Source organism: Dipodomys merriami, unplaced genomic scaffold (assembly GCF_024711535.1).
Source record: "Dipodomys merriami isolate MVZ:Mamm:240054 unplaced genomic scaffold, mDipMer1.0.p SCAF_20, whole genome shotgun sequence".
Classification (NCBI taxonomy): domain Eukaryota; kingdom Metazoa; phylum Chordata; class Mammalia; order Rodentia; family Heteromyidae; genus Dipodomys; species Dipodomys merriami.
This window is the reverse complement of record NW_027203382.1, coordinates 30,535,795-30,563,622: the sequence shown is the minus strand read 5'-3', so window position 1 is coordinate 30,563,622 and position 27,828 is coordinate 30,535,795. Positions and strand designations below refer to the sequence as shown.

General features: G+C 37.8%; 1 protein-coding gene across 3 annotated transcripts; it reads right to left on the bottom strand.

Annotated features, from left to right (window-relative positions):
- Positions 1–909: 909 nt before the first annotated feature.
- On the bottom strand, positions 910–19,034 carry Hmgcr (3-hydroxy-3-methylglutaryl-CoA reductase). 3 transcript variants are annotated; one of them, XM_070031368.1, is made up of 20 exons: positions 18,946–19,034; positions 14,460–14,647; positions 13,885–13,996; positions 13,517–13,604; positions 12,012–12,096; positions 10,715–10,820; positions 8,864–8,970; positions 8,644–8,760; positions 8,134–8,294; positions 7,789–8,036; positions 7,515–7,693; positions 6,154–6,348; positions 5,676–5,834; positions 5,375–5,532; positions 4,692–4,797; positions 2,830–3,000; positions 2,367–2,507; positions 2,124–2,282; positions 1,637–1,791; positions 910–1,274 (listed from the first exon to the last, which is right to left on the bottom strand). In XM_070031368.1, exons 1-20 carry the CDS (start codon positions 18,956–18,958, stop codon positions 1,220–1,222), a joined length of 2,703 nt encoding a protein of 900 aa, XP_069887469.1. In that variant the 5' UTR covers positions 18,959–19,034; the 3' UTR covers positions 910–1,219. The 3 variants fall into 3 exon arrangements, with proteins under 3 accessions (XP_069887469.1, XP_069887470.1, XP_069887471.1); XM_070031369.1 differs by lacking the exon at positions 18,946–19,034 and adding an exon at positions 18,590–18,691; XM_070031370.1 differs by lacking the exons at positions 13,517–13,604; positions 18,946–19,034 and having other exon boundaries at positions 14,460–14,550.
- Between the last annotated feature and the right edge of the window lie 8,794 nt (positions 19,035–27,828).

Sequence of the window (27,828 nt, the reverse complement as noted above, 5' to 3'; positions counted from 1 at the left end):
GTGTAAATGATTCAGTCACCAACCTCCTGGCCACAGGAGCAAGGCACATAGCTCCAGGGCCATTCACATGGTTCCGTCATTAGCTCTGCAAACTAGCTTTCCCTTCATTAGGCTTGACAAGCAAGCCAAGGATTCCTAGACATTAAACACCTTCATCTTCTCAGCCCAAGCTAGAGTGTTTCAGTATACAAGTTGATTTTTATTTCTTAAACACTTTCAAGAAACTAGCTTAAGAAGCTTTATTACAACATATACATATTTGATAGTTGCTTATGAAAAAAAAAACCTAGATTTTTTCAGCTAAACCAATATAAATGTCTTTAAAGAAATAAAAGTTGGCTTAGAGAAATGATAGGGTTCTTTTCAAAAGTGTGTTACCACACTCTACATTCTGAAAAAGGTCAGAGGCTTGCTTGTACTTGACAAGTCACCCTCGGCTAATTAACATTAACAGCTGTGATGTATTCATCGACAAGCATAAGACTTTCTGCAAGCATAATGCTAAAAACATACTGTAGCTAGTCTCAGCAAACACATACTTTGACAAGAGGCCTCTTGGAACAAATAGCCTACAGAGAGAAATGCAGTTGTTTCCCTGATTAAGAACTATTTAGCACAGTTTAGCACATTTTTCTGTCATTTGAGAAAAAGTTTTTCCCCTGAAGCAGGTCCCTTTCTGAATAATGTTGGTTATTTCCCCAAAATCAAAATACCAGCACCAAATGAATCATTAGTTTACAAAAAATAAACTTAACTAAGTTCTACAACCTAGACTAAATAAATTAACTATAAAATTAGAAGTCTATCAGCTACCATATAATTTAAAAATCCATTTTTAACCCATGAGGTTGGGGGGAAGAGCAATCTCATACAGATCACCATGAACATCATCACTTCATCAAACAAAAACACCTTTCTCCAGCTTGTATTGCCTTCCAGAATGAGTGGTGGAATCATCTGTAATGCATTCAAGCATATCCATGTTGAGATTTTCCCAAAGAGCACAGCATGTAAAGTGCTACGCTGTTTTCACATCTGAGGAGTTTGCACAGAAGGACCTTGAACCTCTTGAAGAAAGAGCTACATAGCAAGCAGTTGTCTCCCTGATCACATCTACCCATCTTCCACAAGACACTGCATTGATAGTTTTAATTCACAGATTTTATGTTAGTCTTTTAGAACCCAATGCCCGTGTTGCAGTTCAGAACTGTCAGGCAATTCACGCTGCCTTGTTGGTGCAAGTTCCTTGAAGGGCTTGTAAATTTATCTTTGACCTACAGTAGGGGGAAAAAAAGACAAGTAACTGGAATGTCAGAAATGGAAACTTCTGAGACATAAGTATTAAGATCTATACTGCATTTTTTTTTTTTTTTGGTCAGTTGCAGGGCTTAAACTCAGGGCTTTGGCACTGTCCCTGAGCTTTTGTGTTCAAAACTAATACACTAGTACTTTGCCACTTACAGTTTTCTCGAAATAAAGAGTCTCAAGGACTTTGTGGCATAGACTAGCTTTGAACCACGATCCTCAGATCTCAATCTCCTAAGTAGCTAGGATTACAGGCAGAGCCAACAGCGCCTAGCATTGTGTTTCTTTTAAAGTATAGAGAAAACATATTCAAGATGTCTTGAAGTCTGACCTGTTGTGAATCATGTGACTTCTGACAAGGTGTCCTGCTGCTAAGGCTGCCATCAGAGACAACTCTCCAGCCATCACTGTACCACACACAATTCGGGCAAGCTGCCGGGCATTTTCCCCGGGATTGTCTTGGCATGCTCCTTGAACACCTAGCATCTGTAGCCAGAGCAAGAGAGATGAAAATTCAGCCTTGATGTCATGAAAAACAATTATTAAAACTAGAACTATGAGGGCATCAGACTAGAACTAGACTCTGAAAATACTACATTCCCAAGATTTGATAGCTGAACAGCAATGCATATTCATCTTTATACTTAATCTACTCTTGAAACTGATAAACTGTATGCCTGAATAAGCTGTGCTCATCTGGTCACACTAGTTAAGCCACAGTTTGGAAGGAAGTAATGTGCAGAGTCAGACACAGAATCCTATGAAGTCATAGCTAGGCTCAAAGTCAATGGACTCTGTGCATGATGTGTCTGTCATACCTGTAGACAGGCTTGCTGAGGTAGCAGGTTGGTCCCACCGCCCACAGTTCCAATTTCTATTGAGGGCATGGTACAACTGATATATAAGTCTTCATTTGTGGGACCAGTTGCTTCCATTAAGGTAATACAATTTGAACTACCAACATTCTGTGCTGCGTCCTAGGAAAAAACCAAAAACATGTACAGTATACTCTTTATCTTTTTAGAACAACAGAAAAGAGAAGTGGAGGCAGGAGCGCTCACCTGTCCACAGGCAATGTAGATAGCAGTGACAATGTTTGCCGCATGCGCATTGTAGCCTCCTATGCTTCCAGCCATGGCAGAGCCCACCAGATTCTTGTTAATATTTACATCAATCAGAGCTTCTGTGGTTGTCTTTAATACCTAGAAGACAGTAGTGAACATTTTATGTCTTCCTCCAGGAGAGTCAACAGGCATGTGACCCAGATCTATGTATCTCCAGAAAAAAAAATTATTTAGATGTAGTCCAGTTTAAGCCATGTCGGGGATAAATAGATTATCTGGAAGTTTTGTTTCTGTGAATGCCCCACACAAATGGGTGCTATACAGTAAAACAGCTACGTTAGTGGAAAGGCTACCTCATAAATCTAATTTTATTAACAATATCAATACTCTTTTCCCCAATGTTTGTATCCAACTGAAGATTACAAAACTAAAAAGGTAAGATATGCAACCCATCACTCACTTCTCGGACAACCTTGGCTGGAATGACAGCTTCACAAACTACAGTCTTTCCTCTTCCTTCAATCCAATTTATAGCAGCAGGCTTCTTGTCGGTACAGTAGTTCCCACTAACAGCTAGAATTTGCATTTCAGGGAAATACTCTTGAAGTTTTGAAAGTGCTTTCTCTGTACCCTGTTAACCACAACAAAATTAAAATGCATATTCATTCTTATAGATCACAAGGCTTGTTTACACTTATTCTTTAAGTACAGAGAAGAACATACTTCAGAGAAGTAAAACGCAAAAGAAACAGCTATTTCAAGCTGTTGTCAATGGCTCATGGCTATAATCCTAACTGCTAGGGAGGCTGAGATCTGAGGATCACGATTCAAAGCCTGCCCAAGCAGTAAAGTCCATGAGACTATTTTCTTCAATTAACTACCAGAAAGCTGAAAGTGGTGCTTTGGCTCAAAATGCTAGCCTTGAGCTTTTAAAAAAGCTCAGGGACAGCACCCAGGCCCTGAGCTCAAGCCCCAAGACTGACCAAAAAAAAAGCTATTTCATAATCATCACTGAGTAACTTGATTACGTACAGATCCCTAATGTGTTTCTAAGTTTGAAAAATGAGTTTGTTGTAGACATTAATGAATGCAGAAAGTCAAAATACCAAACAGGATACAAGAAATACATTCATGTCACTGCAAAGTAACTCAATCTTTGATCAACATGTAATACTTGGTAAACTGTTGTCTAAAGGCTAATAATCTGTAAAGAAAAGTAGATCTAATTAGTTGTTAATTCAATTAATGAGTAACAACAATTCAAAACCTATGTATTGCAAATTTTTTAAAATTGTGGTAATGTACATATAGTGTTAGGTTTATTCAAATTTTATTATCCAGCATCCTTTTATCTTACAAAAACTAAAGCTCTACAACTCACTAAACAAGCATCACCTATTTTCTACTCTCCCTAACATCCCTGGGTAAACACTATTCTACTTGTAGTCTATGAATTTGACTGTTCTAACTACCTGAGAAAAAAGTAGAATCAGACTTTGTATCTTGTGACTAACTTCTTCCACCCAACCTAATGTCCTCTCAAGACTCATTTGTCCAGGTGTCAGAATATCCTCCCATCTTACACATCCATCCACCTTATTTGTCCCTGTATCCACCAATAGACACTCCAGTTGTATCTACCTCTTGGCTACTATGAGTAATGCTACTCTGACCATGAATGTGAATTATCTTCTCAAGATCCTACCTTCAATTTTTTTGTCATTTTCCTTTCTGAATAGCCCTTATAAACAGATCTGATTTTAATTTTTTATCCGGAAAATAACAAATATCAGCAAAATATAAGCCATACACAAACTGGGGAAACAAGCAGACCATACACATATATCATATATACCTAACACCTTAAAGACAAAGTCTCAAAGTCTCTAGAAGAGGTTTCAAGGGATTTTTTACAAGCCTGTTCTTTTTTCCTGAGTGAGGTAGTAATGCCGGGACCTGAACCTAAAACTTCATGTGTGCTAAGCATGTACTTTCACTCTACCACTGAAACAGAATCTGTGCACCCCACCCTCCCCAATCCCATACCTCAGCAAACAAAGTTTTGTTTTTAGACAAAATTCTAAAATATTAAACTCAACATTCTTCCTAGTTGGCTCAGAATATGTACAATGCCATGCCTGATTTATGTATCAAAACCTATGATAAACCAATATTGATCTTTTCATGTACATGGTACCTGAAAGGGCCATAGATAAGTCTATCCTCACTCTCATCTCCCTCAGCCAACTCCTGTCTCCTGGGACAATTATTCCTACAACTTCTCATTCCAGCCACTTTCACACACAGTGTATGCATGCTCACCTTGGAAATCATGTTCATGCCCATGGCATCTCCTGTCCTGGACTGAAAACGTATATAAAGGTTGCGTCCAGCCATACTCACATGAAGTTTCTGTAGGCGTGCAAATCTGTAAATGAAAGAAGCAAAGACATTTATTCTTTTAAGATGATGGACGTGACCTTAAATAGTTGTTATTTCATGCTTAAGATGAATATTGTTGGAGGAATCTCAAAAAGATTACTCATTTTCTCCTTTAATTAAACAAAGAGACCACTGAAGATGGGCTATAGACAACATTTTCATAATAAAACTAAATACTCTAAATTTAAAAAAAAAAACTAGTACAAACTATAACGGGGTTATCAGTTATAAGGATTATGCTTTTTGCATACTCATTAAACAACTTTAAGCATCCAAGGTAAACATCTACTAATCCTGCTTAATCCTTTTCCCCAGAGATAATTCTCAAGGCAAAACAAAAGTCTAGCCAAATTTATTATTTTACACCCTTTTATACTAACAAGTATTGGAATCAACTTCCTCCCCACTCTCAAACAGGCATAAACAGTTCACGTGAGAGTAAATTCAAACTGTGACTCTTGTGTTATATTTAGCAGACAAAATATCAGTAATTGTAATATTTAGCAATCATAGAAAATGGTTCTGAAATGAACATGGACAAGTATATAAATGCTTTCGCACACCTGCTGGTGCTATCAAAGGCCTCCTTGATCATTGCAAACCCTTCAGGTGTTTCAAGCCAGGCCTTCACTTCTGCAGAGTCACAAGCCCGGGGAAGACGCACCACCGGGCCTCGAGTCATCCCGTCCCCAAGGACTCGGCTGCTGGCACCTCCACCAAGCTACAAAATACAGAAGCACATGAATCCGAAAGACACTTTTGCTTGTCCCACAAGGTGTCCTTGATTATCCCCAAATCTGGTTACTTAAGGGTTTATTTGCTTAAGGGTATATTTTTAAATAAGCAAATTAAATTCCAACTTACTCCTATTGCTCTGCAGCCCCTATTGGTGCTGGCCACAAGACAACCTTCTGTTGTTGCCATTGGAACCTGAAACTCCTTTCCATCTAAGCACAGAGGTCCTGCTACTCCAACAGGGATGGGCATATACCCAATAACATTCTCACAACAGGCTCCCATCACCTGCAAAGTCAGACAATGAGTGAATTTCATATCTACATTACAAATACATAGCCACTCCATTCTCAATATTAGTAACTTTCTTAAAACTTAATTCTTGAGTACATTTTTTCAACAAAAATTATATTTGCTTTTTAAAAGCACTTGAAAATGCCAAAAACTTTCCAATAATGATAACAGGAAAAATAACCTATGACCTATATAAACAGAATATGAAATTAGAATAATTTTTGAAAGAATATGATACCTATTAAAAAAAAAAGTCAAAGGAAAAAAGACTGAAGAAGCTACAAGGCAAACCTCTAAGAAGTAAAGAACATACCAAGGAGTAATTATAATCTCTGTAAGGTAGATATTGGAGAGAAGAAGGCTCCGGAAGCTTTTTGGAAAGTAACTGTCGGCGAATAGATACACCTCGTTCATGGGTTTCCATCAGCGTTTCCAATTTGTAAGCTGGGATATGCTTAGCATTGACCAATTGTATGATCTCAGCATCACTAAGGAATTTCGCACCTTTCTAAAGAATTAGGAAAACAAGAAAAGGTTACAGAGATCAGAGAGGGAGGTGATAGAAGACCTGAAAGATGATACTTTCATTATTCACAATTCTAAATTATATAAATCTTTTATATCACTGCCATTTTTATTTATTTCATTTTATTTTATTTTTGTGCCATTCCTGGAGCTTGAACACAGGTCCTGAGTGCTGTTCCTGAGCTTTTTTGCTCAAGGCTAGTACTCTACCACCTGAGCTACAAGCTCAAGATAGAGATAGGAGATAACAGTCTTGTGGGCTTTCCTGTCCAGGCTGGCTTTGAACTGTGATCCTCAGATCTCAACCTCCTAAGTAACTATGACCACCAGTGCCCAACTACAACTACCACTGCCATTTTTAATAGAAAGATATTACAACATTGTTTTAAAATCATGTAATTAAGCAATGCCAAGTGACTATGAATACCATAGCACTGTTATTTTTACATTACAAAGACAGATTTTCATTAATATGTAGTAAATAGAAAATTAAATATGACTGTACAAACCTACAGTGTATGTTAGATATTACAAGTGTTGTCCAAACTACTGTGTATGTTTACATTTTAGTTCTTGGACAAATAATATATTTACATGGTTAATTAGTCTTCTTTCTATAATTTTATTTGCCATCCTGCCTGAATAAAGCTGAGGAGGGAAAGGAATATGTTCTACATGAAAAAAATTTTAAGTCAATCAGATTAAGGAGATATGGATGGAATATAGTATTTGTGTTAAAATGACTGTTGTTGTATGATTGTGAGGTAGAAGAAACCTAGCTTCCACATTAGTTCAACCTTAAACAAAAATGACAAAATTTCTTCTAACTTTGAAGTTCACCTCTGTGATATACACTTTCAGTCTACACCCATGAAAAAAATGCAATAGTTGCTCATCTCAAAGAAAACAATAAAAAATCAGTGTTAGTTTTTGAGTCTAGAACCAGAATATTTCAGATCCTGCTCCATTTCCTGTTGGGTTTCTCATCTGAGAAGTAGAGATAATTCCACATATCTCACTCATCATAAGTGTAAACCATGCAACACAATGCGTAGAATTTAGTACCCAGAAGATTCTAGTTTTTCCTTTAATAAAAAAAAGCTCCTTTTTAATGAAAATTTCCAAGTAGGTGTTGATGCTTAGCCTCACCTCTGCATTACCAAGTATCTCCAGACATTCTTCATTAGATCGAGGTTCCTTGGGAAGTTCAATCTCAGGTTCCTGTGTCCCCATTATTGATGGAGTACTGGGTAAGGAGGAGCCACCAAGCACAAATGTAGCTCTGTTTGAGGTGTCAGTTTCAGCCAGTAAAGGTTTTATCACTTCAACTGTTCAAAAGACCAAAAGAAATCTCAAAACATTGAAAATCACTGTTTAAAAGGATGCTGTGACAAATCAATGGAAGAAATGGGGAATAAATTACCTTTTCTTTCTTGGCTTATCCCAGTCTCTTCCTCCACAGTCTGGAATTTTTGGTTATTTCTGACCAGCAGAGGCTCTCGTCTACAACAGTTCTCTTGGGCTTTCTTTGGGGTCACAACAGGAGATGTGATAGGATTTTTTAACGAGAGTGTAGATTCTGTTTCTGCTTGTTCAAAGAAGATGTATTTGACAGCCAGAAGGAGAGCTAAACTTAGGGTAATAACTTGTTCAATATCCATGCTGATCATTCTAAATAAAGAAAGCAAATATAAAATGTACAAACTATACTTAAAGGGCACAGAGTACTATGACTAATGAACAATACAGTAAGCTTCTGTACACTTACTTGGAAAGGTAAAACTGCCAAAGGGAAACACTTGGTTCAATTCTCTTGGACACATTTTCATCCAGTCCTAAAGAAACCTTTGAGTGTTCTGCCGTGCTATTTTGAGGAGAAGGATCAGCTATCCAGCGACTATGAGCATGAACAAGAACCAGGCCTAAAGACTGAAATAAAATTTAAAAATTATGTATCTTTTGATTCTTACTAGAATTTAAATTTCTCGTCCCTAACAACTGACAACCATACCACGATCTTCCTTGGCTTCTCCTCAGCATAAGAAAGTCACTACATGACTAACAGTAGAACCCCATTACTATTCAAACATCCCGAACAGGTTTCAAAGAGAGGTGGAGGCATTTAGTGGGGAGACAAAGACTAGCAGCTTCAAAGAAATGAGCAAATGAAAAGGGAATATAGTGAAATCTCACTAGAAGCTGAAGACTATAAAGAAAAAGGAAATTTAAAAAAAATTGCTCCAATTGTAAACTGACAGATAAAGAAAACTGCTATTACCATAATCATTTTGACCCTCTGGGTTACAGGATTTGGTTTATTTTCTTCTTCTTCCAAAACCCGGGCAAAATGGCTGAGCTGCCAAATTGGACGACCCTCACGACTTTCCCGAGAAAGCTAAAAAGTAAAAGCAATAGATTAAAAGGTTCTAATTTTATTTAACTGATGCAATGTGCAATATTACTGTTCTGCTAATGCCATAAGTAAGATGTGTCCGTACCTCTAATACCAATGACACACATGCTGGGAAAAAAGTCATGAACACGAAGTAGTTGGCAAGAACTGACATGCAGCCAAAGCAACACATTATTTCTAGTTGACGCACCCCTGTTCAGAGAAAAATTCAAAGCATTAAACTACATGTATTTGGTACCATATGTATAAATGACTTTCCCCACAGAAGAACACTTATGTGAAAATATGGGTACAGAAAAGAGGAAAAGGAAAGGGAGAGTGATTATTATTATAGAAAATAACATAAACCCACCAAAAACCGTTCAAAAGGTGGCATAAGGAGAAAAGGGGTTTAAAAACATTGTATTGATATGCTATAGAATTTGATCAAAGTATCTGATCAACGTACATTAAAATGTAATAAAGCTCATTTGTATATTTTTGCTAATTTTTTTTAATATTATTACAGTAAACTCTGCCATCTACGGGATATAGAATTAACTCAACAGTGAAGCTAAAGCTTAGAGAACAACAAGAATTACTGGGGATCTCTTGATCCCTCAAAAGCAGAGAGACCTTGTCTTCTCAAGTTCCCAACAACCCAAGACCAGGCATGGTAATTTTGTTTTAATATATATATATATAATAAGCCAAAAATGTTTTTGTCTTTCTCTTAGCAAATGGCAACATCTTGTTTTTGGATAAGAATATAAAGGATAAGCCACTCTGAAGAAAACTTCTATTCCTCCAATATTAACTACTGACTTTATTTCATTTTTAGCCACAAAAGTCACATTATTGATTTAGTATATTACCTAACAGAAATCAACTACTTGCTTTTAAAGCAAGTTATTTCTGAAGGAATAAGCCTCTCTTATTAAGGAGGATAAGGAAAAATACCAGAATAATAGTTAACCAAATAAGCATAATCTTCAGCAGGACATGGTAGCACATGCATATAATGCCAGTACTTGAGAGCCAGAGGCAGGAAGATCTTAGCTTCTAGACTAGCCTGGATTACATAGCAAACCCTAGCTCAAAAAATACAAGTATGATCTTCAAGAGAAAGCCATAAAATCCAGTCCTAATAATTAGGAGACCTCCCCAATACCATGATACTAATTTTCCAGCAAGGCAATAATTTGCACCCTATATATTAGTACTTAATTAGTACCAATGAAGGATGAGGAAACATGCTGAAACATACTGGGTACTCGCTAAGATGGACTTACTATCTGTTTAACTCTTCCCAACCACCTTATTAGGTACTTGACTCTTCCTGCACTGTCTCCTAAAATGGCAATTAAAACTCAAAGAATCAACTCACTAATTTAGTCTGAGAAAAGCAAGAGCAGATCAAGCTTGGCATATAATTGTTAAAAACCACACACAAAAAATATACTACAAAACAGAACATAGAGGAAATGGCAAGGTGGGTGACAGTCCCTCATGCTTGTAATCCTAGCAACTTAGGGGGCTGAGATCTGAGGATCATGGTCCAAAGCCAGCCCAAGCAGGTAAGTCCATGAGCCTCTTATTTCCAATAAACTAGAAGTGGAGCTGTGGCTCAAGTAGTAGGTACTAGCTTTGAGCTAAAAAGCTCAGAGCCAATCCCAGGCCCTGATTTCAAGCCCCTGAACTTAGACCAAAAAAAAACAAATACCCACTGCCCCTTCAAAAAAAAGAAAATGGCAAGAGTGAAAATATCAACTACTACATTTGCAGCAAAGTGAACAAGCACAAGTCAAATATATCCACACATTGATACAATTTCAACTTTCAGAGTAACTGAAGTCAGAATTTAAGAACAAGCTGCAAAGCTAGGATATTTTTTTCCTCTTCAGTGACTTGCTAAAAATATTATTAAATGTCAGTTATTATTAAACTGCTTACAAACCTGACATGGTACCAACACCAATCACAAGACATTCAACAAGAGCATCAAGGGTGAATGTGGGACCCAAAATTGCCATTCCACGAGCAATATTTTCCCTTACTTCATCCTAATAAACAGACCAAACACATAATGAGGGTAAAGAACAAAGTAATTTCTAAAATATAAGAGTCCTAGGACTTACACTAAAACCTAATGTACTTTTCATATGATGAAATTCATAACTAAGGTGTTCTAAATACAAAGAACAGTAGTAATACAGAGAAATAAATGAAAATGAACTTATATATTATACCCTGCTTCTCTTACCAATTGTTCTAGGGAATATTCCTTCAAGGTATTACAAGAATCCTGTCATTTAAATTCCACATAATTAAATCCTACTCAATATTATATTTGGCTACCACCAACAGAAGCTTTAAATTTTTTGAGGCCATGTTAGTATTATAAAACTTAAATCATTTCCTTGTCAGCATATTCAAACGATCACAAACATTCATTGAACACATAATCATACACAGCAGGATCATACAAAATATAGAGGGGAACTTGGTTTAAGATTGATAAGCTGTTTTATATTCAAGATACTCTGATACAAGATCGCTTATAAAAATGGTAAAGGTTTTTTCTTTTTGTGTGTGCAGGTCCTTGGGCTTGAACTCAGGGCCCAGGTGATATCCTTGGCTTTTTGTGCTCAAGGTTAGCACTCTACCACTGGAGCCACAGCTACACTTTGATTGTTTGATAGTTAATTGGAGATAACAGTCTCATGGAATTTCCTGCCTGGGCTTGCTTCAAATCATGATCCTCAGAGCTCAATCTCCTGACTAACCAGGATTACAGGCACTAGGCTAAAGTTAAGATTTTCTTTTTTAAGTGACTTAAAGAACATTAAGATGAAATTTAGGATGGGAAATAATCCCAGTAACAATTCAAAGGGCTTAAAATTGAATCTTCCCTGCTGTTATTTCCCATCAGATCCGATCTGTTCTCTATTATCTTACTAGATAAGATTCTTTTCCACTTATCCAAGTCATTTAACTGTAATTTCTGAAAACTTTCAAACCAGAGAAAACGCTAAATTCCAGTAACTATGAAATCTTATTTGAGTCACTGGATAAAAAGGACTATTCTTTGGGCACTTATACAGATCATTCTTAGTGCTTCAGAATTAAACTGAAAATGTAAGGAAGTCTCTGAATCTTAAGCTATGAAAAAACTGTAATTTTTCCTATTGGTGTAAACAAACTTTAAAACGGGAATTTTAATCACATTCCTATCTTATATAAGTAAAACTTACCTGTGAGTTAGAACTTAGAGCAAACTTTGCTAATGCACTTGCTCTGGAAAGATCAATCAAAAGTAGGAAAAAAGGCAAAGCTTCACTGGGGAAAAATAAAAAGAGTAGATACATTTAGTAAGAGGAAAAATAGGTTTTAAAAAAATCTATCTTAAACCAAAACTCCCCTCCATACTTTGTATGATCCTACAGTATATGTACCTTTCTGCAGATCAAAAAGTTTTCGCAATACTTCTTTGGTATATCCTCATACTAATCACAATAGCTATTAAAAATGACAGATGAGCTTATATGCTTATTCCAGCTACTACAATGGGAAGTACATAAGAGCATGGTTCAAGGCCAGTACATACATAAAAAAGTTAGGATGATCCTATGCCTAAAATGCAAACTGGGTGTACTGGTATGCTCCTGCATACCTGTAATCATACCTACTATAAGTCACAAGTAGAAAGACCAAAGTTCAAGGCTAGCCTGGGCAAAAGCACAAAACCTTACCTAAAAAATAAACTAAAAAGCAAAAAAGGCTGAGAAGGTGTGTGTACATTCGAGTGGTAGAGCTCTTGCCTAACAAGTACAAGATCCGGAGTTCAAACTTCAATACCACCAATGTTTTTAATGATAAAATGTAAATATATTTATATGGAAAAACTCACTAATGCTATTAACTTAATAGAAAAATGTCATTAATTTAAAAAATCCTTAGGGCCAGCAGTGGTGGCTAGCACCTGTAACCCTAGCTAGTCAGGAGGCTGAGATCCAAGAATGACAGTTTGAAACCAACCCAAGCAGGGAAGTCCAAAAGATACTTATTGCAAAATAACCACCAAAAATCTGGAAGTGGAGCTGTGACTCAACTTTGAGTGAAAAAGCTAAGAGACAGTACCTAGTCCCTGAGATCAAACCCCAGTACAGAAACAAAAAACAAAAAATACCTTAAATTAGTATTGAGAAAAACATGGAATATATTTTTTAAAAACTGTTCATTAATCACTACTTGTAGAAGGATAAATTAAACTTTCTAGATGGTAAGTAGCACCAAAAAAAGCTACCAAAAAGAAAGGCTATCCCAATCCCAGAGATATATCCTAAGGAAATAATTATGAATGAATAAAAATTTGTCTACAAATATACTCACTGGTGTTATTAACAAGGAAAATTAACCTAATAATCCAACATTAGAAGATTAACTATAAAATATTGATATAGGAGAATACATAGCACATCCCTAAAAATACAGTTAAATATTAAGGACTTAGAAAGATGCTATTATTAAAAGCGTACAATTATAAAAAAAATTAGTATAATGTTAGAAAGTTTAAACATAAGTGTGAAAGAACATGTTAACATTCTAACAGCAGTTAAAATTAGCTAATAGTAAGGTTACATGAAAAATTTCCTCAGTTTCTACTCTCCTGTAAATTCATGTATTATTTTTACAGCACATTAAGTTCTTAAAATTATATTTTTGAGAAAAACATACATTTTTGGCTTTAAATACTTACTTCAAGCCTGTAAGTTCTTTATCTAAAAAGTGAATGACAACTGTACTGAATACAAAACTGGAAAAAATTGTGAAGAGGCCAGCAATACCTAAAATAGACAAAATTCAACACTGAAAAACCTTTACTCTTCATTACAAAAATAGTATTACTTAGTTTACCCAAAGACACTGAGATAGAGTACAAATTTTCTCCATATTATTAAATAAGGTCCCAAAGTTTTAGAATGTCTAGTTCCTAGTAGTAAGAATAGAAACTACTACTACTACCCAGTAGCAATACACACATTTCCAAACACATGATGTGAACAAACTGTTCATCTGAATAGGAAATTAAAAATCTGCTGGCCATAAGAAACATAAATGTATTACCTAAAATATATTTTGATCCAAGTTGGCGTAAATTCTGGAACTGGAAGTAAATATACAGGATCGCTATGCATCTTGTTATCGTTAGGATTATAATGTCACTGCTCAAAACATCCTATTGGAAGGAATAAAAAATGAAGTTCTAATAGCATGAACTTTTTAAAAAAGCAATAAAAATAAGAATTTTTATTTTAAATATCATTAGTTTACAAGTACCACATATAAATGTAAGCATATTGCTTATTGAAAGTATCAATAAAAAAACAAAAAGTATCAAAATACAAATAAAATATTAAATGAATTTTTAAATAACTCACTGTAATGCCAATTTATTACATCTTTCACTGGCAGCCACTTACAAAAGATTTATTTTTCAATTAAGTCAATTCTACTCACTTGTATACAAAAAGTCAAGAGCATATCTATTGCATTACCATTCCCATGTAAGTAAACAAATCTGAGGTAAATTCATGAGATTTAAAAGAAAGACATAATTTTTTGGCTACAAGTTTTCTAAAAGGAGATACTCTTTAGGAACGGAAGTATAATTTAGTCAGTATCAAGATAATTTCACTGACCTCTTCAAATTTTGGACACTCATAATTCCAACCACAGATCTTGTTGTTACCAGTGAACATGTTCATGGACATCATACAGATGGTCAGTGTCACGGTCCCCACTATGACTTCCCAGGGATGGGAGGCCACAAAGAGGCCATGCATTCGGAAAAGTCTCGACAACATCGTAGCTGCAGAATCCTTGGATCCTGGGAAGAACAAATGAGAATGCTTGGTATACAGCTAACCCTGCCTTGTATGTAAAGTGTCTTGTACAGAAACAATGAGTGTTCCTTACGATTCTGGAAAATAATGCTAAAATTAAAAGGACTCATGATCCATTGGCAACCAACTGATAAGCAATCCTTCCCTCCCTCCTCCCTCCTTTTCCCTCCTTTCCTCTTCCTCCTCCTTCTGAAAAATGCTTGCTGGTCATTCATTCAGTCATTTCGTTCTTATAATAATATAGTCACAGAGATGCCCAGTGGGCTCTGGGAGCTGTGGAGAAACAAGGAGGCAGACACAGGGGTTACCACAGGGCAGAGATGGCCAAAGGTGAGCACAGAAGGACAGAAGGATACAGAGATGAGTGCCAGAGGAGAGTATAAAGGTCAGAACCCCCTATCCCAAGTCTGCCTTCATAAGAGCTGGGTACATCTCTCAGCCTTTGTACTTCTAGAGCCAAGCCCAGTGTTCTGCAGGACTCAATAACCCAGTCATTTCTTTAAAAAAAAAAAAAAATTCAAGTTTTAGAAAACAAAACAAAAAAACACTGAGAACACTTTGCATTTTCTAATTGTTTGGTTATAAAACACATGAGCAGCTCTTCATCATTTACATTCTGATTACACAAAGGTTAAGTTTCAATCTACTCGCTGAAACATATTAATCTATAAGCTGCTCAAGGGCAGAAACCCATTACAGTCCATCAAACACCTATAATAATATCACTAGAAAAAGTCCTTTCTGATAGATGTTTCTACATTAAAAAAAAAAAAGACAAGACTTTGATGTGGCTGCTTTATGGATCAAAAATAAGAGATAGAAGACTAAACATTAAATATAAAATGCTCCTAAACTTTTACTACTAATCAAACTAGACTAAAACAGGTTAAGCATTAAGAACAGGATTTAAACTAATTCCCAACAGAACCCTGAAGAGATTTGAGCTTAGGACTAAATATCTCCATGCTTGCAATTATTCAAAAATAAAATTATAATTTAAAAACTAAGCTCACAGATTTACCACTCTAGCAAGAATTCAAATTAGTCTCATATTTATTAAGAAAGTGATTCATCATTTAAAGACAGGAAGGAAATGAAGAAAAGAGAGCACTCACCTATCTAAAGATATATGGGAAAGGAAAAAAAAAGTAGCTTTTAGGAATGATGCAGTTACCCAAGTATCATCTCTTGGTAATCAACTGCATCACTCTACAATCTCTACACTTAGCCACCAGCCAGATTAACTAGTTTTCAAGCTGTAGGTCACAACCCTTTACTGGATTAATCCAAACCACAAAGTTAATTTTGTTGGTAAGGATATTTTAAATATTTTTAATGAAATTTTAAAAAATAATATTTAAAGTAGAGGTTAGGGAAGACACATAGTATGGATAAGTATAATTTCTTGAAACTCCATCTGTAGTAAAACTATTCATATGCATATTCTGGCTTCCAACATAACACACATTTCTTACTGTGGTTAAGAATTGTGGATCACAATTTTAAAAGGTTAGCAATGGCTAAAGGTCTCCAAATGTGGCATGTATCCTGATCTTTCAACCTTGCATCTTGACTGTTGTCATTTTGCTCTCCAGTATCTTAAACTCAGATATAGCAGAATTGAACAAATACCTGGAAAATGAGCAAAATACTTTCTATTTAATAAAATACTTTCTATTCAATATCCCAGAAAGTAAATTAGTCTAAAATCTATATTGAAATTATTTCTAATTTTCCATACCTAAACATAAATCACAAACAGGCTAGAAAATCTTCTTTCAACCCATGAAGCATTATTTTTCAACACTATTAAAAATTCAATTAAAATCTGAACTGCAACCAGGAAGCAGTTCAAATTTAGATTACAAATTTATTCAGCATAAATCCACATTTAAATATTAGGCACATGATGTTTAGCTTCAAATAGGTTTTCTGCTGCATTGTTAATTCTGGATTTTCTCCTTCCTCTCACACCCCCCGCCCCCAGATGTTACCTTTTCAACATTCAGGAAAAATGTATTCATCAGCCCCAAACAGCTGCCCTATGTGGAAATGCAACCTGAGCAACCTACAAAGGTAGGTCCCAAGTAACCATAACTATAAACAATCTCATTTCTCACAGTACCCTTCCCATTTCTCGGTGATCATGCAAAGCAAGCATATGCCATACGATCTAATCTTCACCTTCATCAGCAATTCCAAGTATTACTACAGAACATCCCATATAAATTCAACACAGTATTAATAGAAAACAACTTTTACTTGAAGAAAATAAGGGAAATAAGCAACCTATGCTTTGCTTATTCAGAATGAAAATATACTGAAAACATTTCAGTCTTTGATAGTATGCTAATTAAGTTCACTGGAATCCTTAAACTTATGCAGTCTGCTACTGAACCCATCTCCCATGGCCAATCACAGAAAAATATGCTATGGCACTCGGATGCTTTCTTTTCAGTATCACTTCTCCTGTATTATGTGCTTCACCATTTGATTCTATAGTGTTTTACACTGTTCTCAAATTAATGTGCACATGTCTCTTTGAAGGCAAAACCTGTCTTATATTGAAGTCACTTTTAATCCCAAGATGATCTAGCATTCATTCCCCATCTCAAACTACTATCCTAAAAAGTCATCAGGATCTTGCACTGGGAAAAGGAAGGCTGGATTCTACATGCAATTCTGTTACAAGACAGCATTTGTAAATTACATCTTTCCATTCACTTGGAGCTCCAAGTTGTCAAAGTATTAAGTGGAACCAAACTCCTATCTGTAGGCTGGGGGAGTGGGAATCAAATTTCAAATACTGGCAGTTTTATGAGTTAACCTAAAGATGTTTATATAATATGATCCATTTGTCTATGAATACAAATTAAACCATGAGATTAGGATGTACACACATGCCACACAATCCCACATGCACACTTCATCTAGAAATGGCCATTTGTGTCAGACACAAATCTTCATGTTAATGCTAAAATGTATGCATATTACCTTAACCCTTCATGTTACTAATTCACATTTGTCCTTAATGCAAGTTTAACAACAAAAAAAAAAAATCTAGTTTTATCTCAAAATTATTCTCTACCACCAGGGATGGGAAATCTCATTTCTGCCAAGGGCCATCTGGATGTTCAGTAACATGAATGGACAACACAAAATTATCAATAGAGGCAGCCGATGAAAAGCACAGAAGAAACTTACATGGCTGTCCAGTGCTAAATGATTCTCAAAAAGGATTTTGGGCTGGGCTCCCTACTCCTGCAAGGCCTGTCGCTAACAGCTTCTCAAAAGTCTTTCACAGCGGTAGAAAATCCCAGTTTAAAAAAAAAAAAATCACTGCTTTTTAAGGCGCTGAAGTTAAGCACGATTATTCAGTATGGCTCTAAAATACTTTCCTTCCTCAGGACAAAGTCCAAGAAGGCATATCCTCAAATACTGACACAAATACTGACCGCGGGAAAGGGGGTACACATTTGCTCCTACCACAAAAATCACCTCCAAGGTGTGTTTTCTCTAACCCAAGAAGGAAAGCTTACAAGGTTTGAACTAAAGTCATCAACACCAACGAGACAACGCCCCTAGGCTGAAGAGCACGAAGGAGAAAGCAGTCTCCGGTGCGTCCTGGGTATGGTCCTATTCTGGGCTCGGTACTGCGCCGGCCCGTTCTCAACAAAAAGGACCGGATCTGTCTCCGCGGGTGCAAGGGTTTGGGTTCACGGAGCTCTTCCTCGTCCGGGTCCTAACAGGCCCGGAGTTAGAGCAGCGCCCGGCCTCCGCGGTCCTTCCTCCCATCCTCTTTGAGCGCCGCCGGCCTCACTGCCCCCAACCCTCAGCAATCCTCCAGGAAAGGGGGGCGTCCAGGGTCGCCCTACTGGGCGCCCGTTGGTCTCAGGGTCCCAACGGCCTCGGCCGGTACTGCTTACTTCCGACCGGGCGGACCAACGAGGCGACGCCCCGCCAGGGCACCGGCGGCGGCGGCAGTCACCCGAAGGCCGGTCGGCCGGCCCGCCCTTCAGGACCGGCCCGGCCCGCGGCGACCCTGGCCGCGAGGACCCTCGCCACGGGGCCCGCCGCCACCCGGCTCTCTGGGCCTCAAGGACGTCTCCCCGCAGTTAGCGCGCGCGCGAACGCACAGGGCCGCCACACCCGCAAAGTGACCGGCACCGCAGCTCCCGCCAGGACCGGCCAGGGGCGACCCGCAATCACTCCCCGGGTACCGCTACCAACACGGCCCCAATCCCCCCCCGGGTTCCCCTTCAACAGCCAACGCCCGCCTCACCTCCGGATCTCATCAGAGGCCACCGAACCCCCCTTAGTGCCGGTGCTCCGCCGTCTCCAGCCAACGGAGACGCGGAGCGGAAGGAAATCTGCCCTTACGCACGCTCGGGACTAACGAGCTCGCGACCAATCACAAACGATCTTCCGATCGTCTAGCCAATCATCTGGTGACTCCGAGGCCTGACGGACTACGTCACGAGCAGTCGCCTTAACAACCACCCACAGCTCTCACCCAGACGGAGAACAACCACCGCACCATCTCTCACCACGGCTCAGCCAACCAATAGCTGGCCGAGTCTCAAAACCAAAAGCCGCCCATTGGTCCACGAGCCGTGGGGGCGCAAGTATGGAAGCAGCCCAAACGAGGGCGATAAGAAATCTGGCGGTGCGGAGTCGGGCTGCCCAAGGCCCTGACCTCTGGTCCTCCTGGCTAAGGAAATTATGGGAAACAGAGGTGTGAATCGATGGGGAAGGAGCGCAGGTTCAAGATGCGGGTAGCTCTGGGAGAAGTCGAGTGAGATGGAGGGACAGAGAGAAGGCTCCCAATAAAAGAGGGATATTAAGAAAGGAAGGCTCGCGCCTGTAATTCTAGCTACTCAGGAGGCCGAGATCTGAGGATCCTGTTCACCACCAACCCAAGGAGAAAAATCCATGAGATTCTTACCTCGCCTAGCCTAGAGCCGAGGCTCAGGGGTAGTGCATACGTGGGGTTCAAGCGCCAGGATCAGCAAGAAAGGAAAGGAAGGGAGGATGGAAGAAAGAGAGGAAGGGAAGGAGGAAGGAATGAAGAGGGGGGAGAGGGAAGGGAGGGAAGGAGAGAGGGATGGTCGGTGGCATTGTGGTGCAAGACAAACCGCAAGCCAAATCCTAGCCGGATACCCTCCCGTAACTTACCCATTAGTGTAAATGGCTCCTTCGGTCTTCTCTCTTCTGTGTGGGGCACCTGTCTCTCTCACACACACTGTTGGCTCTTTCTGAAATATGCCTCGCCTGCCTGTGTCATCTCTGAATTCCTTCAGATGAATTGCTCCATCTGGTACTTATGGGCCTTCATCATCTAAAACAATGCAATAGTCTCTCCTAACTGGTCTTTCCACCTCTGATCTTTTCCACCTTCCAGTGCATCTTGCACTTCTGCCAACCACGGTAATCTTCCTCTTATGCCATAATTTCTCATATCGATTGGATTAAAGTATAAGACACTACCCATATGGCCCCACCCCACATTTCTTGAGTATCACTCACTCCTTCCCTGTGTGGCCTTACATTTCAGCCCGAATTGACCCTTCTTCAGGAGTTGCTTTCAATAGCTTCTTATGTCCTTCCTTACTTGTCATGTATTAGTTTGACTCAGACACGCCTGCCCATTTTTTAAATACTAATCATTGAGCTACACTGAAGGACCATTCATATACCACCACCTTTCCTGATTCCAGGAATAGGCCATCTCTCCCTACTCTAAACACCCATAAGATTTTTGTAACTTGTGACTTGTCTTCTTTGGGAATTGCTTAACGGGAAGAACTGCACTGTACACAATTTTAAAGGGCCACCTTATAGTTTGAAAGTAATACACAATAGGAATTTTAATATACGGTTATCTTGTTAGAATCTAATAATTATAAAATGAGCATTATCATTTTGTAAAAAGAAAATGTCTTTGATAAATGACTCAAAGCAATTAAAAAAACTGGAATTTGAATTTAGCCATAAAGCTTCTGCTGGTTCTGTGTTTCACTGCTATACTAAAGGACCTTTATTTGTATTTTTTTTACCAGATTATTTGAAATATTATGGGCAGTACACCACAGTTGGCACTGGAGATAAAGCCACAAACATGACAGACATGGAACCTAATTTTATAAACTTTACATAGCAAAAACCTGAGCTAGCCAAAGACTGAAGGAGGGAGGGGACAGAGAAGAGTGGAGTAGCAAGAGAGGAAAAGGAGGTATACCAAGGACCTCAAAACTGTAGTGCTCCTAGAAATCTAAAGGGCCAAATATCAGATTTAGAAGTCTTTCACAGAGTACAAAGGCTTAATAATATACATTTACAAAAGGATTATAAAGCCATTACTACAAAAGGCAAGACAAGGTTTGGAAACTTTTATTCCCAAAATCTGCTAAATAGGTCTCTGAGTTCAAAAGCAGCAGGCAGTGAGAAGTTGGGTAGAGCATCTGAGTGGTAGAGCACTTGCCTAGATGTTTAAAGCCCTGAGTTCCATCTCCAGCACCACCAGGAAAAAAAAAAAATAAGAAAAGCAAATAATAAAACTCTAGTTTTATTCCTTAAAACAACTGTTATATAATTCCCAAAAGGTGTTTCAAAAGAATTGTTAATAATTATACTTAATGATAAATTGCAAAATTTGGCTTGGGTCATACTATAAAATAGGGAATTATAACAATAACAACATTATATGGCTTTATGTGTTACTTTTCTAATTGTCCTATGAGGGAAACATTAGAATCTGTATTTTACAAATGGAAAAGTTATAGAAATAGAAAAGCAACTTGCCTAAGTTCACACAGCAGACACAGATCTGAAATGTGAACTCTGAAATCCAGCTTCCAAGCACACTTTTAACCATGTAACTGTCTACTTTTGTGTTACATAATACGCACTACTCTGTATTAGAACAGCTTGTATGATTGTTTAGGGTTCTAAGTCTTCTTTGCAAAAGACTTCATAGTCTTCATAGTTCTGCTTATCGATTTCCTCTAGTTCTCTGTTGTGCTCAAATTTGTATATTTCAGCATCAGGCAAATCTTTCTCTTTGCCCTATATGATATATGATGTTTATTTTAAATATTTCAAGATTTTTTTTGCAAGTAATAATTGGTCAAACTTAGTTTTTGGCTGATACAATAATAGATTATTTCCATGAACAAAGATTGAGACATATTTACTGGAACCTATGCTATGCTATCCAGATTAGGTTCTCAAAATACAAAATTAGCAGGGAGGAAAAATCTTGGGAAAAGCAAGGGAAGAGGTGACATTAAAAAAAAAAAAAAAAAGGAATGTACTCATTACCTGACTTATGAAATGGTAACCTTCCTATATAACACATTAGTAACAATAAAATTATATTTTAAAAAAGATTCAAAATTAAATTAAGAAAACATACAAAAGCATAGTTCCTTTCCAGATAACATAGGAAGCATTCTGAGCAAAGGATGCACAAGTCTAGTGAGAATAGAAAGGGTGTGTTTTGAACAAGGGAAAGAAAGATTTGAAGACAAGATATGGTACAAAGGCCAAAATTGTGAGCATGAGAATGAATGGTATAGATACATGAGAAGAAAATTTAATTGGTCTGAAATCCTAAAGTACTGTTGACTAGGAGCTAGGCAGTGTAGTTCACTAATAAAACTCTTGTTTGGCAAGTGGAAGGACCAGAATTTGATCCAAAGTATCACAAAGAGAGAAAAAGGAGGAGGAGGAAAAGGAGGAAGGGAGATTAAAAAGGGTGGGGAGAAAGGGAAGAGAGGGGAGGAAAAGAAGAAGGGAGAACAAGTCTTGGGCAAGTTAACAGATCTATAACATCTGCATGAAAATCAGCTAAAAGTCTCAGCTATTGCTCTTGAGTAGCAAAACTAAACTTTCTGCTTCTTAGTTCTTAAAATTTATCAACTGGAATCAATACTCAGAACCTCTTCTGAAACTAGTAACAGGAGAGTCCAAACAAATGTTTGGGCTACCTTCTAACCTCACTTTCACTATTTTTTCCCCCTCTAGAGTTCTTTATTGCCCTCTTTATACCTTTCCAAGCTTTGTAGAATCAGTTGGGGAGCAGGCACAAACTGGAAAAGACGTTTTGTTTTTGTTTTAAAGGAAAATTTTTTTTATCATTTTATCATAGTGCTAAACTTTATTTAAAAAGGAATTATTTTCCTCAGGAAATTTCTTCCACAACATAGAAAAGGCATCTGTGTCCTGAGATTCTTAAAATTTTTTAGCCAAAGAAATTGATTCATAAAGGAATTAATGGAAGAGAAAGAAAGGATAAAGAAGGGCTCTTCTTTACTCAAATATAAACATTACTTCTCCCTCAATAGCCAACATCACTTCTCTCTCAATAGCAAACTTTGTCCTGGACCCAGCAAGAGTGGAGTAAATATGTACTGCAAAGGCTGTATCCGGTGAGTCTCCAAGTCCAACTCCCTTTCTTCTATTAACCTTTATTGTCCCAGTCTCAGCCTCTCCCTCTGACTCCAAATTCCAAGCTTTATAAAAGTTCCTGATAGATGAATCGGAAGGCAGTAATAATGGAACCAAGGAAAAAGTGGGAAAGATCTGGATAAGGTCTTGCCAAAGAAGTTGTGAAAGAAGACACAAGAACAGTCCTCCAAGGAGAATGCAGATTTCACAGGATTGAGTTCATTCTTGCAAGATAGGATTGTTATAAAGTGAGGCTACCCCATGTATTGAGCCTCTTCTCGAGTGGCTGGTCCTTTTTCCATTTCTCTACCCTGTTGTGATTCAACCAAAGTTGGCCCCATGCTGTTTGGACTTGCCAGTCATCAAAATCACGAGTCAATTAAACCTCTTTATAGATTACTCAGCACCAGGTATCCTGTTATAGCAACACAACAGATTAAGGTGGGAGACATTGTAATTTTAACAGGCCTTAAATATATTTCTGCTCTCTTGCCATAGGTGAATAGATGTGCTTGTCTTGGTTTTATTCTTCCTTGTGAGCAAGTCCTAGTGAATCTAAAACTTCAACCTATTTCTACAGCTGATCCTACTTCTCTTCTTCATTGTTTTGGGTCTGCCTTAGGTTGGGTTCCTCCAAAATCAAACACTGAGTTAAAAACTAAAGTACAATAGTTTATTTTGTGGATGATTCCAGGAATTCAGAAGAAAACTACAAAGACAATGTATTAGAAAAGAAGGAAAGGCCACTATAGGAGATATTACCATTATGGACAGCTGGACCTCCATCCTTGATCTTTTGTGGAAAAAATGTTGAATGCACTTCTGAAGGAAGGATGGGAATAAGGTGGGAAGTTTCCAGCTCTATGTGTGCAAGGACTGAGATGCTGATGTTTTGGAAAACACTGAAAGACATGAAGGGAGACTGGAGGAAAGAAGACTTCTGCCTGACAAGAGCTGTCTACTACACCTGCAGCCAAAGCCAAGCATGATTAGGAGATGTGGCAAGGAGTACCATTTCTGCTATGAGGACAGCATTGTGGATGACCATATTGGCCTTTTAACTTCCAGCCCCACAAGTTTTAGTAATTGGCCTTTTTTCTATGAGATTTTTTTATAACTCCATATTAATGGTGGGCAATCATATTTCATTCACAAACCTCATTCTGAAGCTTCTTTTCTTGCTCTAGTCGTGCTTGGCCTTTGAGTAAGCCTAGTTACATAACTGCTAGCTTTCAGTATTTTTAAGTACCTGGCTTAATGAGGCAAAACAATATGTATATTTGTTGATGAGTCTGAAAATAGTGAAAGACTCACTTGTGTATAAATACTGTTTAGCAGGAACTTGTCTTGCCGAGTAAAACCAACAACATTAATTTCAGTGAGTATTTCAAAGAAAAGACAGAGGGATCGATGGGTAGGTGAGTAGAAATAAATGAAGCGTCTACATAGAGGTGGTTTGTATGCTTCCAATATCTAACATCTCGTCTTTGCCAGACAGAAGAAGCATATTAAAATCAGTGCAAAGAAAAAAAAAAGGAAGCTCCACAATCTTTAAAAAAGTAAAACAGGGCTGGGAAGGTGGCTCAGTAGTAGAGGCCCTGGGTTCAATTCCTCAGCACCATATAAACAAAAAGGAAGTGTTGCTGTGGCTCAAGTGGTAGAGCACTAGCCTTGAGCTGAAGAGCTGAGGGATAGTACCCAGTCCCAGTGTTCAAGCCCCATGACCAACAGAATAGATAGATAGATAGATAGATAGATAGATAGATAGATAGATAGATAGATAGATAGATAGATAGATAGATAGATAGATAGATGATAGATAAGTAAAACAATTCAGAAAAGAGAAATATCAGTTAAAAATACCCTTGAAGTCTCTCCCTCTTTGTTTCTTAAATCATGCACATTTTGTACAGATATAGTGAAAATTCTTATGTGAAATCCTCTGAATATTGAAAAGAATCTGAATATTGAAGGAGTCTGTCTATAGATAGTTAATATTCCACACTTCCTGCCTTTAAGGTTAGGTTTTAAATCCTAAAATGAATACAAACAAGATCGGTGATGCTCACATTCCTACTCTGCACAGGTGGCTGTGATCCGTGTGTTCGATTCGGTATTTCCTTTTTGTCATGAGGATTAGCTAATTATTTGAGATGCATTTTGAAGATCTTTTTTCAGGTTTTTTGCTTGTCTCTTGGAATAGAGGGAAAGATGGATTTGCAGTAAGAAAATTGAACATAGGGCCTTATGCATATTAAGCCAGGGCTCTAGCACTGAGCTATATATCTCCAACCCATCATTTGAGGTTTTGCTATAAAAATTGTTTTAATATAGTTTTTTCTTGTTGAGTCTAGATTTTGAATTATACTTAGCTTTTCCTTATACTTAGCTTACAAGCAAATTTATCTGTATTTTATTTTAATACTTGTTTGATCCTGAGTTATTGGTTTGGTTTTGGTTTAGTTTTTTGTTTTTGTTTTTACTAGCTAAGCAAGTGCTCTACAACTTTAACCATACTTTTTTTCTTTTTTAGGTTTCATTTCAGATAGGGTATGAAGCTTGTTGCCCTCAAACTATCATCCTCTCTCATCTCCCAAATAACTGGATTATAGGTATAAACAACTAGCCAAACTTATTTGTTGAGATGATTATCACATTGATGATCTAGCTAACTTTGCCACCCATATACACTCTGGGGTAGACTTTAGCCACAGACTAACATATCTCTAACTCCAAAGTAGCCACCAACTCCACCTGTGTTTACATTATTTACCTTAATATCTCTGTTCCCTTTGGATTCAGTCCTTATGTGTGATGTGAGATATGGACACACACACACACACACACACACACACACACACACACACACACACACGCGCGCACACGCGCACACACACACACTATTGTATTCCCCACAGTGAGACATTTATAACCTCTCTTCCTCATGGATAATTAGTTCTACCTATAGTGAATCACATTAGTGGTTTTGTTGTTTGGCTCCAAAGGTACTATTTACAGATTCTGGGGATGTACCTTATTTAAAGCACAAGTGCCCCATAAAGAATATTGCACTTAAAAGGCAGATTGTCCATTCTACTTAGAAAGCATGACATTTTAAAGGTGGATGATTTAGTTTCCATAATAAAGCAGTTCAGCTTGTGGAAGTAATTTAAAATAAATACAGACTGCATAGAAATAGTATAATTTATATTTTGAATTATTGCCTAAATACCAGAAGTATTTCTCTGTACTACTGCAATTAGTCTTTACAATTTTTGAATTACTCATTTCAGCTTCAAGTAATAGGGAAGGAACTTAATTCACCGTAGCTTCAACATTTTTTTTTCATTGTCATACTAGGAAAGCTAGAGGGAGTTGGCCACTGTCATTGGCTCAGCAGCTTACCAGTGCCTGGGGTTAGCACCTCTATAATTCTCTGCCTTTCCCACGCAGTTCCAAGATGGCTACTGAAGTACTAAGCAACATCTAAGTTCTAAAGAGGAATAAATGAAGAGGCATATAAGCTGTGACCATCTTATTTATCAGAAAAATTTCTTCATAAACCTTTCTCTGCCATAAATCTATCCCCAAAAATGTGAGAAAAGCCAAGAAATTGAATGTTTAAATTTTCTAAGCCATATAGGGGCAGTAAGAGAAAGCATGCTATGAATGGCTATTCATCCAGCCAACCAGTGGAGTCTGCCATGTGGGAGTGTCTGATCTCTGCTGGCTGAACACTTTGCCTGCTCTGGTACAAGTCTGAAAACACCTCTTTTGTGCAATCTAAGAAAAAGTTACTCAAGAAACAAAGGCCTTCCACTCATTTTGCCGTATCATTGCTAAATGACTCCATGTTCTTAACCGCATATATGGTGTGTGTGTGTGTGTGTGTGTGTGTGTGTATGTGTGTATGCATGCATCTGAGGGAAGCTAGGAGTAGGGCACAGAATCAGAGGGAAAGGGGAAAACATACAACAGAGGGGCCCATCAGCTGCAGTGGACATTGATCAAAACAAACTAAGCAACTCAAGGGCAGCAATGGGAGGGAGGGAATGAGAGGGAAAGAGGGAACAGCTAGCACTAAGCAAAAGGAAAGAAATGTAAAGATCACCTGATATGGAAGAAATAGTTGTATTGTCAAAGCTCATAAATTCACAAATTTTATAGACCATGATAATGACAATTTGCCTTGTAAAGGTTAAAGTGTGTTTGTGACTTTAAGTATCACTATTCCACAATACTGTGAAATTTATGTAATCACCTAATCTCAAAAAACTATTATTTAAAAGAAAAAAGAAAAAGTTATATCAGTAAGTATCAGTGTGAGTAGAGATCTAACAGCACAGATTTAGAGATCTTCAGGACAGAAGTTATTCTCCAGAAAGACAATCCTCAAGTAGAGGATTAGGTTAGAGCCTCGAATCCCAACTGCTAAGAAGAAGGGGAGAGGCTGAAGACTAATCCATCATGCCTGCATATTGAAAATTCCATAAAACCAACAATGTCACTGACTTTGGAGAGCTTGTGGATGGAGAAGCACATTGATAGGCTGTGTGAGAGTGGCAGGAGAACATGGCAGCTCTGTTTCTCTTCCCACATGCCTTTTCCCATGCATCTCTTCTATGTGGCCATCCCTGAGTTCTATCCTTTATGGCAATCCAATAATAGTCAATAAAGCACTTTGCTGAGTTTTGTGAGTACTTCTAGAGATGTATCA